The 14,324-nt window shown below is 60.0% G+C and overlaps 2 protein-coding genes, 1 long non-coding RNA gene and 1 other non-coding gene across 11 annotated transcripts; 3 read left to right on the top strand and 1 right to left on the bottom strand.

Annotated features, from left to right (window-relative positions):
- The first annotated feature begins 95 nt into the window (after positions 1–95).
- LOC146423707 (uncharacterized) lies at positions 96–1,422 on the top strand. Its single transcript, XR_014847347.1, has 2 exons — positions 96–198; positions 504–1,422. It is a non-coding gene; the product is annotated as an uncharacterized LOC146423707 (long non-coding RNA).
- LOC146423708 (small nucleolar RNA SNORA79) lies at positions 280–419 on the top strand. Its single transcript, XR_014847364.1, has one exon. It is a non-coding gene; the product is annotated as a small nucleolar RNA SNORA79 (small nucleolar RNA).
- A 309-nt stretch (positions 1,423–1,731) lies between the features above and the next one.
- TTC5 (tetratricopeptide repeat domain 5) lies at positions 1,732–5,472 on the top strand. The gene is made up of 10 exons (XM_085044399.1): positions 1,732–1,890; positions 2,309–2,453; positions 2,561–2,775; positions 3,180–3,348; positions 3,705–3,796; positions 4,204–4,260; positions 4,349–4,495; positions 4,632–4,819; positions 5,021–5,165; positions 5,246–5,472. Exons 1-10 carry the CDS (start codon positions 1,741–1,743, stop codon positions 5,396–5,398), a joined length of 1,461 nt encoding a protein of 486 aa, XP_084900525.1. The 5' UTR covers positions 1,732–1,740; the 3' UTR covers positions 5,399–5,472.
- Positions 5,473–5,637: 165 nt separating this feature from the next.
- Positions 5,638–12,869, bottom strand: HNRNPC (heterogeneous nuclear ribonucleoprotein C). 8 transcript variants are annotated; one of them, XR_014847273.1, is made up of 10 exons: positions 12,781–12,869; positions 10,920–10,946; positions 8,925–9,191; positions 8,096–8,210; positions 7,332–7,385; positions 7,056–7,213; positions 6,785–6,886; positions 6,296–6,450; positions 6,046–6,201; positions 5,638–5,948 (listed from the first exon to the last, which is right to left on the bottom strand). XR_014847273.1 is itself a non-coding variant. In XM_085044407.1 (10 exons), the coding sequence occupies exons 3-10, from the start codon at positions 9,163–9,165 to the stop codon at positions 5,936–5,938; spliced, it is 858 nt and encodes a 285-aa protein (XP_084900533.1). In that variant the 5' UTR covers positions 9,166–9,191; positions 10,920–10,946; positions 12,781–12,869; the 3' UTR covers positions 5,638–5,935. The 8 variants fall into 8 exon arrangements, 7 of the variants coding, with proteins under 7 accessions (XP_084900533.1, XP_084900527.1, XP_084900526.1 ...); XM_085044407.1 differs by having other exon boundaries at positions 6,046–6,065; XM_085044401.1 differs by lacking the exon at positions 6,046–6,201 and adding an exon at positions 10,401–10,512 and having other exon boundaries at positions 12,781–12,857.
- Between the last annotated feature and the right edge of the window lie 1,455 nt (positions 12,870–14,324).

Genomic DNA, 14,324 nt, shown 5'->3' with positions numbered 1-14,324 from the left:
TTTGCATAAACTGGACTCTTCACGGTGTGTTTAACGGTCTGGCACCGCCCAGAACCGCAGCGGCCAACGGGATTGGTAGGCGTTGAGGCGCTGGCCAATAGGGGCGCGAGGGGGCGTGGCTTAGCTGAGGGGGGCTGGCGGGGGAAGGCGGGAGCGGCTCAGTCCGTGAGGGGCCGGCGAAGGGATCGCGAGGGAGAGGTATGCGGGGAGCTAAATGGCGGCTGTGGGGGAAGATGGGGGACAATGTTCCTAACGCGACATGGCTCGCGATCGCGATCCCGACCCGCGTTCCTCCCGTCGCCGCCAGCCGCGGGCGCTCGGGGTTTTAGCGGTGTCGCAGAGCAGCGGAGGCTCCTTCTTCACCCGGCGGAGCAGAGGAGGCTTCGGGGCTCCGCCGGATTTTGGGGGGTCGCACAGATGCTCCGGGAGGGGCCGGGGGGGCTCCGGGAGGGCTCCGGTGGCGCCGCTTCGGTCCTGCTCTGACTCCGTTTCTCTTCCCTCAGGCGGAGCCGCCGGCGAGAAACGGCTTTAGGAGGACCTCGACTTCATACCTTTTCATTTTTTTCTCTTTTATTTCTTTTTTTTTCCCTTAACGTGAAGATTATTTACCTTATTTTCCCTCACGATTTTCCCCGCCACACACGTGTCTCCCCATCCTCCTCTTAACATCAGTTAAAATCTGTTTTACTGTATTTCGATACATACTTTACGGCCGATTTAACGTAGTTTTCTTTCATTTAAACCTTTTGGTAGAATTTTTAATCTTTTTTACCGTTTTTGGAATATTTTTTCGCCTCAGGGACGAGCAGCTTTCAGCAAACAGCGCCCCGAGGATCTCGACGCTGTAAAGCAGTTTTTTATCCCTTTAATTTACATTTTTCAATCAAGTTTCGGCTTCAAAGAGTTTTTTCCGCGTTTTCAATTAGTAGTTCGATCTTTTAAAATGTGTTTTTGGAGGTTTTTGGTTATTTTGAAGATTTTTTTGCCTCAGAGTTCCGCCCTCGGGTTTGCCCCCCCACGTGTTCTCCGTCCTCATTTTAAAGTCACCTAAAACACAAAATACATTAAAATGAAAATCCGTGAATCTTCTTTGACGAGGTTTTCCTCGTAAGTAGTGTTTGTAATCGATTTTAGCTTTTTTTTTTTTTTTGCCCCTTTTTCGGCTATCTTCCCCTGAGGCGCTGCCACTGCCGGGATAAGACGATTTTTACCAAAACGACCCACCAAAACGCCGATTTTTATCCCTTTTAGTTCTATTTTTATTTTTCGCTTTCCTAACTTCTGTCGTTTTTTGTGAGGCTTTGGGCTTTTAACTCCGTAATTTTTTCCGCTTTTTTTTTCTCTCCTTAAAATGCTGTTTTGGATGTTATTAATGACTTTATTTCATTGACCGGTGGAATAAATCGTGTTTAATTATTTAAATTACGGAGGGTTGGGTGAGGAGAAAACTAAAAAAAGTTAATTTAAAAGGATTTTTAAATAAAGCTGTGGGGGCAGTTTGGGGTGTTCTGTGAGGACTCGAACAGCGCGGAGGCTGCGGGGGGCGTGGCCGAGGAGCGGCGGGAAGGAGAGAGGCGGAGCCTCCCTGAGAGGCCAATCAGCGCAGCGCTCGGGGGCGGGGAATCCCATAAAAGGGCATGAGTGGGCGGGGCATCACCCAGGAGGGGCGGGGCGAACCTGCTGCCGTTGTGCCGCTGGGGGGAAGCGGTGGCCGCCATTTTGAGTGTGTCGCGGCAGCCAATGGGAGCGCGGCGGGCCGGAAGGGGCGGGTGTACGGGCCGGAAGTGGGGATGGCCGCGCGCTGCCATGGCGGCGCCCGAGGAGGAGGCGGCGGCGGCGGAGAGCGAAGGAGGGCAGCGGGGAGATGAGGAGGCGCTGCAGCGGCTCGAGGTGCGAGAGCGGCGGCGGCCCCCTGGTGGGGGATGGCGAGGGGATTTTGGGGGTCTCTGAGGGAGTTGGACCCTTCTGAGGGGGGCTCGGCCCTCCCTGGGGGAAGCTGGGGTTTCCTGAGGGGAATTTGGGGTCTGGGACCCCCCTGGTGGGCTGTGGGCGGTGAGGACCCCTGTGGAGAGGCAGGGACCATTTTTGGGGGGATTTAAAGGGTTCATTTGAGGGAGAATAGGACCATTTCAGCAGGAGATTGTGGGCAATTTTTCTGTTTGTTTCGGGTGGTTGGGATCAGTTCAGGGGTGGCTTTGGGGGTGTTTGTCGGGGGCAATATTCGGGTGTATATTTGGGGGGATTTTTGGTTTATTTTGCGGGGGAATTCGGGGTTATTTTTGGGATGCCTGCCTGTCCCTGCCCGCAGGCCCTGGTGACAGACCTGTACCGCTTTCGGGACACGCTGACCCCGCGGGACGCTCCCGGTGACCCCAGCCGTGACCCCAAAGAGCCCGGCGATGCCCTGGTGGCCGAGATGGAGAAGACGCTGAAGCTCATGGAGGAGATTCAGGGTAGGGGGATGGCACTGGGAGGGACTGGGATGGACTGGGCGTGGTCCCTCATGCCCCGCCCCCTCCGATGGTGACAATTGTCCCTGTCCCCGCCCCTGTCCCCGCAGTGTCCCCCGAGGGCCGTGGCCGCGCTTTGGTGCTCCGTGCGCGCGCCCTGGGCGTGGCCCCCGAGGTGGGCGGGGCGCGGGCGGAGCTGGCGCTGGGCCACGCCCTGAAGCTCGACCCCGCCCTGGGCGTGGCCTGGCGCCAGCTGGGGGAGCAGAGGTGGCGCCGGGGGGACCTGCGGGGGGCTCGAGATGCCTTCGGTGGGGCTCTGCAGCAGGTAGGGCTGGGGAGGGGTCCTGGGGGGCTTTGGGGGGCTTTGGGGGTCTCTGGTGGAGTCTGTGGGGGTCAGGATGATGGCGAGGTGTCATTGGGGGGTAATGGGGAAGTTTTGGGGGTCACAGGTGGGTCATGGGTGGGGTTTGGGATCTTGGGTGGGGTTTGGGGTCTTGGGGGGTCATTGGGGACTGTTTGGGATATCCTGGGGGGTTCTGGGGGGGATTTTTGGGGTTCTTGGCAGATCAAAGGTGGGGTTATAGACCTTGGGTGTCATTGGCAGTATTTTGGGAGGTTTTGGGGGGTTCTGGGTGGATTTTTGGGGTACCTGGTGTTGCTCCCAAAGCCCCTGCTGGGGCTGGGGGTCCCCGGGGTGTCCCCAAGGCTGACCCCTCCCTGTCCCCTCAGGGGGAGGACCCTGAGGCCCGGCGGCTCCTGTCCATGGCCCTGCGTGCGCAGGGGGCGGGGCCTGGCCCGCAGGGGGAGGGGCCTGGCCTGGGGGGCGGGGCTCTGCGGGAGAGCCTGGCGCAGGCAGAGGCGGCTGTGAGGTGTGACCCCACCGATGGCCAGTCCTGGTGTGAGTCCGAGCGGTCAGGGGAGCCTTGCTGGCCTGGGGGTGGGGGAGGGGTCGGGTGGGGGGCTGGGAGAGGCTTGGAAGGCCTCAGGTGTGACTGGGGGGGTACAGGTGTGACTGGGCAGGTCTCAGGTGTGACTGGAGGGTCTCAGGTGTGACTGGGGGGCCTCAGGTGTGACTGGGCAGGTCTCAGGTGTGACTGGAGGGTCTCAGGTGTGACTGGGGGATCTCAGGTGTGACTGGAGGGTCTCAGGTGTGACTGGGGGGTCTCAGGTGTGACTGGGGGGGTAGAGGTGTGACTGGGGAATCTCAGGTGTGACTGGGGGTTCTCAGGTGTATTTTTCTCCTCCCCTTGGCAGACGTCCTGGGGAACGCCTACGTGTCGCTGTTCTTCGCGGGTGGGCAGAGCCCCAGCAGCGCCCGGCGCGCACTCGCAGCCTACGCACAGGCGGTAGGGGCGGGGCCTGGCCGCAGGGGGCGGGGCCTGCTGGAAGGGGCGTTGCCCAGCACCGCAGGGGGTGGAGTCACACCCTATTGGTGCTCCCTGGGCTGGAGGTGGGGCTGGGGAGGTCCTTGGTGGCATGAATTAGTCACAGAGTGAAGTTATGATAATGAGTTATTAAAAGGGGGCGTGGCCAAGCCATATAAGGCAATATATGACCTTTCGGCCAGTAGGGGGCGCTGGAGAGCTGGGGGGCGTTGCCCAGTGTGTGGGTGTGGCTTAGGGGCGTGGCCTTGCCATATAAGGCAATGGATGACATCACTGAGCCCTGGGGGGACATGGATGTGGGGTGGGCGTGTCCTGGCCGTGGCCTCCCCTCGCTGACCCCTCGCTGACCCCTCGCTGACCCTTCCCAGGAGCGAGTGGACCCTGCAGCTGCCGCCAACCCTGACCTGCACCTGAACCGCGCCACGGTGAGGCGGCCATTTGGGGGCGGGGCCCGGGGGCGTGGCCGGCGGTGACTCCTCCCCCAGCCCGGCGTCACGCCAGCCCTCCCCGCAGCTGCTGCAGTACCTGGAGCAGTTCCAGGCGGCCCTGGAGGGGCTGAGCCGCGCGGCCGAGCTTGCCCCGGGCTGGGACGAGCCCCAGAAGCGCCACGGGAACCTCCTGGAGTTCCTGAGCCGCCTCTGCAGCCTGCTGGCCAACAAGGTGCGGCCGGGGGGCACTGGGAGGGAACTGGAGCTGACTGGGGGCACTGGAAGATAACTGGGCGGGTCAGTCCTGCTCCAGGTGGGTGTGTCCTCTGCCGGCCCCGCCCTGACCCCGCCCCTTCGCCCTCCCCCAGGGGAAGCTCCGTGGGAAGCGGCGCCGCGGCCTGGCGGGACCTGTGCCCCTCCCCCTCCTGGGCCCGCTGGGGGGGGCGGGGGGGCCGCGCCCCTCCCCCATCCCCGCCCTGCACCCAGGGCCCAACCCCCAGCGGGTGGTGCTGGGGAGGGTCCTGTTCAGCCTGGCCCCCCCCGGGGGGATGCCCTAGTGAGTACTGGGGACACTGGGAGGGACTGGGAGGGAATTAAAAGGGGTAAAAATGGGTGCAAAGGGAGTTTGGGGTACTGGTGTATACTGGGAGGGGACTGGGATATACTGGGAGCAGGTGGGACTCGGCTGGAGGTGACTGGGAGGGACCTGTGCGTGAAGCCCCGCCCCCGTGACCCCGCCCCTCTGTGACGTCACCAGCACGGTGGGGCTGCAGGACGGGGGCGGGGCCGTGGCCGCTGTCACCGTGTACAATGCCGCGCCCACCTGGGGGGTGACAGTGGGGGACGCGCTGGGGGTGCCTGACCCCGTGGTGACGCAGCACCAGCACCAGCACCAGGGACAGGTGAGCCTGGGGGTCGCTGCGGTTCATACTGGTTCATACTGGTGCATACTGGTTCTCACTGGTTCGCTCTGCCCCCCCAGACCTTCTCCTTCCTGGGCATCCGCGTCTCCTCCCCCCTGTCCCTGGTGGTCAATGGGAAACGCCCACCCGGCTCCGCCCTGGCCCCGCCCTGCCTGGCACTGTCCAATCCCAGCGCACCGCCGGAGGAGGCCACGCCCACCGACCCGCGCTGACCACGCCCCCCTCTGGGTGTGGGGGTTGGTTGTGGTTTTGGGGGGATTTGGGGGAATAAAGGAACTTTTTGGGATGTTGGAGTCCTGTGAGGTTTAAGGGAATCGCCATGCTGGAGTCGGCCATGTTGGATGGGGCGTGGCAGGTGCCATGTTGGGCGTGTCCCACCCCATCCTCCCCCTGTGCCCCCAAAAAGGACCCTGGGGGGGGGTCTCTCCATTCCCCTCCCCCACACACAGCGTTTACAAACATCCGTCCTTTAATCGTCATCTCGAGGTATCAAAATTAACCGAGGAGGGAGGGGCTGGGCAGGTGGGGGAGGGGCTGTGGTGAGGAGGTGGGGGAGGGGCGCGAGAAGGGGCGGGGATTGAACTACAGAGGGCGGTGGGGGAGGGGCCACGACAGCACGAGCACGGCGGGGGGAGGGGCGGGGCGGGGGAGGGGTCGGGCGGGGGGTGGGGGAGGGGCTCAGGGCTCGTCCTCGCCGTTGGCGCTGTCCCGGTCGTCCTCCCCCTCCTCCGCCTCCTTCTCATCCCCTTTCAGCGACTCCAGCTGGGAAGGGGGAGGGGCACAGGGTGAGGGGGGGAGGGGCGGAGCTGCCCATCCCCCCCCCCCAAACCCTGGGCACTGGGGGAGACTGGGGACTCACTGGGAGGTCACTGGTGTGCACTGGGGATGAATTTCAGGGCACTGGTCAGTACTGGGAAGGGTATTTAGGGTCACTGCACATCACTGGCGATCACTGGTGGTGACTGGTCTGTACTGGGACGGCACTGGGGGAATCACTGGTCTGCACTGGTCCATACTGGGAAAGGATTTAGGAGCTGCAGCACGCTGGGGGTCACTGGTGGTCACGGGGCTGGCGCTGGGGGTCTGTGCTCTGTCCCGGGGCTCCTCACCTGCTCGTCCCCCCTCTCCTCGGCCTCGTCGTCGTCCAGCAGGTCTCCCTCCTCGGCCGAGTCCTCATTGCCACCCTCGGCCTTGGCTCCGCCCGCCTCGTCCTTCTTGGAGCCACTGCCGCCCTGCTCCTCCTCGGCCTTCTCGCTCTTGGCCTCTGCGCGGCGATGTGGGAAAGTTGGCATTTTGGGGCAAAAAGAGGGGATTTTGGGGGGCAGGATGGGGGAATTTAATGCAGGTGGGCGGGGCCTGGGGGCGGTGGGCGGGGCCAAGAAGTGGGCGGGGCCTGAGGGGCAGCAGGCACAGTCTGTTTGGTCTCCCCATGGAGAAAAACCATTTCCACCCAAAGTAGAGACCATTTCTGCCCCAAAATCCACCTGAAAAACCCCAGATCCCCCCCAGAATGGCCGTGGCGATCCCAAAAAGGGGACTGCCATCCCAAAAACGGGATTGCCATCCCAAAAATGGGACTGCCATCCCGGAAGTCTCACTCTGCTCCCTCTCCAGCCGCTCCAGGCTCTCCAGCAGCGCGTCCACCTTGGCCTTGATCTGCCCCAGCTCCTTCTTGATGCTCTGCAGGTCATCCCCTTTCACTGCCGGAAAACCCCAAAAAATCCCCTCAGGGCCCTGGGAGTGCCGCAGCCGCCATGTCGGGTGGGCGTGGCCAGCCCCAAACTGGGCGTGTCCAGCCCCACGCTGGGCGTGTCCAGCCCCCCTTCCCCCACCATATTTTTTTTGCCCAAATTCCCGGTATTTCCGTACGTTTTCCAGACTTGGAGGAGGAGCCGCGCTGCCCGGATTTGCTGTTGAAGCTCTTGCCGCGCCGGGAGGTGTTCCCGGACACTCGCTGGCGCTTGGACGGCACCACGGCGCGGGCGATGGGCGGCGGGGGCGGCACGCGGGCGGGGTAGCTGTACATCCTGCAAGGGAACCACGCACCGCGATGCACTGGGAGCACTGGGAGCACTGGGAGGAGTGCTACCGGCCCTGGGAAGGGGCTCAGGGCGCTGCTCGGCACTGGGTTGTACTGGTGCATACTGGTACCGGTCATAGTAATCACGCTGGAAGTCGTAGTCGAGGTCAAACGACGACCTGAGCCAGAGGGGGATGAGGGACCGAGTGAGACCCCAAAACTCCCCCAAAAAACCCCTGGGACTCCCCAGAATCTCACAGAGTTCCCCCAAATTCCCCCAAAAAACCCTCTGGAACCCCTCCGAAAGACCCCAAAGCCTCACAGAATCCCCCAAACCACCCCAAAAAACTCACAACCCTCCAGAAACCTCTCACACCCCCCAAAGACCCCACGAATCCCCCCAAACCTTCCTCAGCCCCATCAGGGCCCCCAAACCCTCAGACTCCCCTAAAACCCCCCAGAGACCCCCCAGGAGCCCCTCCCCAGCCACCACACATCTCACAGCCCCCTGGGAATTCCCAAAACCCACCCCAAAACCCCCCAAAAACCCAAAGACCACCCCAAATCCCTCCTCAACATCCAAATGCTCCAAATCCCCCTGAAATTCCCCACAGCAACCCCAGATCCTCTCCCCACCCACCCAAATTCCTCTCAGGACCACCAAACCCATTCCCACCCCCCAGAATTCCTCCAAGGACCCCCAGATGCCCCACATTCCCCAAAGCCCCTCCCCACCCACCCAAATTCCCTCAGGACCACCAAGCCCCCTCCCCAAACCCCCAGATCCCCTGCAGGACCCCCAATGCACCCCCAAAATCCCTCCCCGCCCCCCACAAGCCCCTCCCCAGCTCCGCCAGCCCCCCTGCCCGTGTCCCCCCAGTGTCCCCACCTGACGAGGGGGGACGGTGACGGGGGGGCGGGTACTGACCCGTACATCTCGGCCGCCGAGCGCTTCACCCCCGCCTTGCCCCGGTTCACCTTCGGCTCGGCCGCCAGGTTGATGTCTGCGGGTCAAAGGGCCACTTTGGGGCGTTTTGGGGCACCTGGGGGGCTCACCTGGGGCAGGTGAGGGGCTCTCCCCGGGAGGGTCCAGGAACGGGAAAAAGGACCCAGAGGTAGCTCAGAATGAGCCCAAAATGACCATAAATAGCCCCAAAAATGACCACCAAATGACCATAAACTGATCCCCCAATCACCATTGAGGACCATAAAGTGACCCCCAGATGGCCAGGAATGACCCCAGGTGTGCCCAGGTGAGGTCAGCAGGGCTGAGGCTCCTCACACCCTGCCCTGCTGGGCTCTCTAAGAGCTCTGGGAGTGGCCATAAGTGACCCCGAGTGACCCCAGATGACCAGGTGAGCTCACCCAGGACCTGCCCAGTGACCAGAGCCCTCCCGGACTCCAGAACGCCTCCCAGAACGCCCCAAAATGACCACAACTGACCACCATAACAGACCTAGGACCCGTCCAGCGATCACAAACCCACCCTGGACTCCACAACACCTCCAAAACCCACCAAAACCGAGGCCAAAACCACTCAAAATGACCAAAAACATCCACGGCCGACCACAAATGACCACGGTCATCTCACTCCACACCTGTTCAGCCATCACGGGTGTGAGGCACCTCCTCCCCTGCTGGACTCTGTAACTCCTCCAAAAGCCACCCAAACCAACCACAGATGACCACAGATGACCACGAAGGGCCCGGGGGCTCACCTAGCACCTGCCCGGCGATCATGCGGCCGTCCTCCCCGGCCACGGCGGCGCGGGCGTTGCGCTCGTTGACGTACTGGACGAAGGCGAAGCCCTTGTGCACCGAGCAGCCCACGATCTTGCCGTACTTGGAGAAAATGGCCTCCACGTCGCTCTTCTTCACCACCAGCGTGTTGAGGTTGCCGATGAACACCCGCGAGTTCAGCGACCGCGGGTCTGTCTTGTTGGTCACGTTGCTGGCCATGGTGGCGCGGGGTGGTGGACGCGGGCCTGCGGGGGGCGAGGGGGTGGTCAGTGGTCAGGGCGGGGCGGGAGGGGGGCGAGGGGGGCGTGGGGGTGACGGGGGAGGTGCTGGAGGGTGTCCTGGGAATGGCCAGAGCCTTCTAGGATCACCCAGAAGCTTCAGGGGCCACCCGAGAACTTCCTGAAAAAGCCCAAAAACCTCCAAAAAACAACCGAAGAGCATGGAGAACCAACCGAGGGCCTTCCAGAAGGCAAAAACCACCTGGAACCACCCAAAAACCACCTGGAACCACCCAAAAATCTCCTGGAATCTCCCAAAAACCACCTGGAACCACCCAAAAATCTCCTGGAATCTCCCAAAAACCACCTGGAACCACCCAAAACCTTCTAGGGCCACCCAAAGCCATGGAAGCACCCAAAAACCTCCAAAACCACCACCAGGAACCTCCTGGAACCACCCAACAGAAAATCAGCCAAAAGGGCTCCTGAAATCACCAAAAACCATTTTGGTGAAATCACCAAAACCCTCCAGGGCCACCCAAGAGCCTCCTGGAAGCAACACGAGGATCTCCTGGAAACCAAGAACCCCCTGGAACTCCCAAAAAGCCTCCCAGAACCACCAAGGACCTCTCTGGCAGCACCTGGAACCCTGGCAGGTGCTTCTGGAACCTTCCCCAAGCCCCTGCAGCTCCCAGCCAGCAGCTAATTAACACAGACAGGCCCTAATTACTAACTCCACCACCCCCAGGTGTATATTTATTAATATCTTCCGTTACCTCCTCACTAATCAATAGTGTTGATTAATCTCGCTGCTCATTAATTATGCCAACAATTAATTATGCTAAGAATGCAATCCTCGTTAGCACCGGGCGTTAACAATCCAATCACCTCCAGCCTTACAAAAACTGCTAATTGCTCCCCAGCCTTAAAACCATCATTAATAAATAATAACTAATTGCCCTGCCCATAACTAATGGTAGTCATGCTAATTACTGTATTAATTACCATAACATGACTCAGGTGCTCGGCATCTCTAATTAGCATTAACGAGCACCACTTCTGCTGCTGTTTGACCTCCCTTAATGAACTAATTATGCCAATTAGCATCGTAAACATCCAGTTATTAATTACAATGCCTAACTAAAGCCCCTGATGAGGGGTACCAACCCCTCTTTACTCAGCCCCGGACCCTAATTAGCATTAATTGCAACACTAATGAGACGATCCACCTCTTACCGTGGGGGGAGGGGCTCCGGTGGGGGAGGGGCGTCCGTGGGTCGGCGGCGGCGATGGGGGAGGGGCGTGGGGGGGGAGTGGGGAGGGGGTGTGGCTAAAACGGGAGGCGGGGCTTCGTGGGGAGGGAGGCGGGGCCAAACAGCCCAGAAAAATTAAAAATAAAAAATTAAAAAAAAAAAAAAAAATCAGGAAAACAACAACAAAAAAAAAATTAAAAAAAAACCCCAAAATAAAGATTTAAAATCCCTCGAAACCCTGAAAATCTGTCCGGGGGGGAGGGGCAGGGGGAGGGGACAGGCCCCGCCCCCTTGTCGGTCCTGGGGCCATTTTGGGGCCGTTTTGGGGCAGTTTTGGGGTGGGGGAGGGGCCGCGTGGGAAAACCCGGGCGGGGTGGGGGAAGGGGTGGGACAGGAATTTGGGGGAGGGGGAGGGGCAAAATCCGCATTTTTCTCTCCGGGAGCGAAGGGGGGAAAGGGGGGAAAAAAAACAAAAAAAAAGCAGGAAAACGTTGGAACTTACGGTCGCCGCCGGCTCAAAAAAATCGCGCTGTGAACAAAAAAGAGACAAAAAAAAGGCAAATTGGGGGGCGGGGGGGGGCCAGCGGGGGGAGGGGAGGCCCCTCCCCCACCTCCCCCCCGCGCTCAGGCCCCTCCCCCAGCAGCGCCCCTCCCCCACCGCGACGAGCCCCCCCCTTTCCCCATCGGATTAAAAACCTCCAAAATCGGGCGGATTCGGCCCAAAACGGCGCTGGGGAGGGGGTGGGGAGGGGAGGGGGAGGGTGGGGGAGGGGAGGGAGGGCGGGGTGGGGGAGGGGCTGGCTCCGGTTGCGCCTCCTGGGCCCTGTGGAAGGAGAGAAGGTTGAGCGACCCCTCCCCCCTGCCCTCTCCCACCCCAGCCCCTCCCCCCGCCCCAAATTTCGGGTGGAATTTTGGGGTGACCCCCCCTCACCCCGGGACGGGGGAGGGGCGGGAAAAAACGGGAGGGTTTAGGGGATCAAAAGGTGTTTTGGGGTGAAAAAAGGTGCATTTTGGGACTTGGCAGAAGTTCGCTGTTTTGAGGACAAAATCTGGGGGGAAAGTGGGGAGTTTAGGAATTCTGCCCCAAAATTTGAGGGGGTTTGTGACAAAAATGGGATTCAACCCCTTGTAATTCTGCTTCAGTCTTTAAAAACCAGCATTATTGGGTCAAAATGGGAAATTTGGGGTGGATTGTGCTTCAATTAAAGGGGGAGTGGTCCAGAATCCCGGAAATTTGATGGGAATTAGGGAATTTTGGGGGCTAAATTGGGATAAAATCCCATTTGACCACTAAAAATCTGTGGTTTTGGGGAGAAAAGAGGGAATTTGTGGTGGTTTTGCCCCAAAACTAAACGGGACCTCCCGAAATCCAGAGAGAACACGGAAATTTGGGATTCAGCCCCAAAAACTGCGAGTGGGGAACTGGAAAACTTTACTTTAAAACGCCAGAACTGAGGGGAAAAAGGACAAAAACCCCAACGGTTTTGACTCCAAAGTTTAACGGGAGGAGTCGAAACTCCCAAAATCTGCTGGAAAAGGAAAATTTGGGAATTTGGCTGCGAAGCTATGGGGGGGAAAAGTCCCCCAGGATGGATAATTAAGCGCTTAACAAGTTCAATTAACGCCTTGCAGGTAATTACCCCCCCCAGCATTCGTTAGCCACGCCCCCAAGAGAGCAGCCCCGCCCCCCGCTGTAGCCACGCCCCCTCGCGGTTAAACCCCGCCTTTAACGGGGTTATTTCTCTTTATATTCGTTCTGCAGCCCCTCAATGATTAACCACGCCCCCCGGGGGTTAATTATGCACATAAAGCGCTTGATTAAACCCCCAACGTAGTTAACTTCGCCTAGCCACGCCCCCAGGGGGGGTTAATTAACCGTAGGCGGTAAGGAGGGTTAAGCCACGCCTCCCAGCGGGTCAAGCCCCGCCCCCACGGGGGTTAATCAAACCCGGAGCGACTTAATTATTCCGCTAATGACTAAACCCGCCCCCCGACCAAGCCACGCCTCCCGACACAAACCACGCGTTCCGCGGGGCTGAAACCACCCCCGGAAGGGTTAATTGCGCCCTTGAAGAGGTTAATTAGGACCCTCGGCCGCGGCTAATTACTGCCCCCGAGGGTGGTTAGCCCGCAGAGGGCTTAGCCCCGCCCCCAGGGCTTAGCCCCGCCCCCAGGGCCGTGGCCCCGCCCTCCCCTCGCGCCCTGAGGGGGCGGCCCCCCCCACCGCCCGTTTCCCGCCTCGCTCCCTCACGCGCCGCCGCCACCTCCGCCCCCCCCCCGCCCCCGCCGCCCCTAATTCCCCATCTCGGGGAGCCCCGAACCGCCCCCGGAGCCCCCCGGAGCCTCCTCGGCCTCCCCCTCACCGCTCCGGGCACCGCTGCGCTCCCGCCGCCGCCGCCGCCGCTTCCTCCGGGGGCTGAGCGCAAAATGGCGCCCGCGCCGCCCTCAGCGCCGCGAGCCGCGCACGGCCCGCCCCGCCGCCCGATCCCGCGCTGCCATTGGGTAAGGCGGCCGTCAGTCAGGGCCTCGACCAATGGGAACGCAAGAGATACCGTAAAGCGGGAGGGGGCGGAACAACAGCGAGTGGCTCGCGGCTTGTGTCAATCAAGCCTGTCGCGGCGCTGATTGGCTAATCTCCCTGCCAGTCTAACTGTTCTGCTAATTAAAGCCTGGAAAGAGCCTAAATCCCTCCCACAGGGGCGCGGCCCGCTGTGCGCATGCGCCGCCCGCCGCTATTGGCTCGAAGCGGGAGAAGCGGCTCGGGGCGACGGGAAGCGCTGATTGGCCGAGAGGCGCCCGGCGCGCGCGGCGATTGGGCGGCGGCGCTGTCAGTCAGGGCGGGGGGGGCGGGGCCAGGCGGCGTCCCAGTTCGCGCTGGTTTTGAGGCCTTTTTGAACTGGTTTGGGGAATTTTCGAACTGGTTTGGAGCTTTCGGGCTGATTTGGCGCCTTTTCGAACTGCTCCGGGGGCCTTTGGGCCGTTTCGAGGCCTTTTTAACCGGTTTGGCGCCTTTGGAACTGCTTTGGGGCCTTTTGAACTGATTTTGGGCCTTTCGGGAGATTTAAAATCCATTTAAAACACTTTCGGGACATTTAAACTCCTTCAGCCCTAGTTCAAGTCGGTTTTTTCCCCGATTCGCACTGCTTTGCACTCTAAACTGGTTTATCCCCACCTCAACCACCTTTCCCCACAGCTTTTGCCACATTTTTTACCAATTTCTCCCCATTTTTAACCAATTTCGCCCCAATTCCAACCGTTTTTAACCCAATTCTAACCGTTTTTACCCCAATTCCAACCGGTTTCCTCCCTTTTCCCAGCTCCCCGCCCAACCCCGTGGCGCAGGAAGTCACGATTTAGTTAGAAAACCTTAAAAAAACGACTTTTTTTTTATTGAACTTTTGGAAAAGAGCCGCGGGGGGAGGGGAGGGGAGGGGAGACCCCAAAAAAGGGGGAAGGATCCCCCCAAAAACCGGGGGACCCTCCCCGGAGCCGGGGCCCCCCCATAAATACAGAAATACAAAAAAAAAAGGGAATTTTGGGGGAATTTTGGGGGAAATTTGGGGTCCTGGGGGGGTTTTGGGGTCCCGAATTCAGCCGGATTTTGGGGAAAACGCTGGAATTTGAACCAAAAACCCCAAAAAATCTGTGGGAAAACCCCAAATTCCGGGAAAAAAACCCCAAAATCTGACAGAAAATCCCAAATATTCGAGGGAAAAACCCCAAATCTTGGGGAGGAACCCCAAAATCCCGGAAAAAAACCCTCAAAACTCCACCGAATTGGCCAAAATCCTGAGGGAACGCTGGGATTTCACCCCAAAAATCCCAAAATTCTGCCCGAAAACCCCCAAGGCTTTGGGAAACTCGGTGGGAAAAAACCCCCAAAAACCGCGGAAATCACCCCAAAATT

This window comes from Lichenostomus cassidix, unplaced genomic scaffold (assembly GCF_008360975.1).
Source record: "Lichenostomus cassidix isolate B80296 unplaced genomic scaffold, HeHo_3.0 HiC_scaffold_36, whole genome shotgun sequence".
Lineage (NCBI taxonomy): Eukaryota > Metazoa > Chordata > Aves > Passeriformes > Meliphagidae > Lichenostomus > Lichenostomus cassidix.
This window is presented reverse-complemented; position numbering and strand designations above follow the sequence as displayed.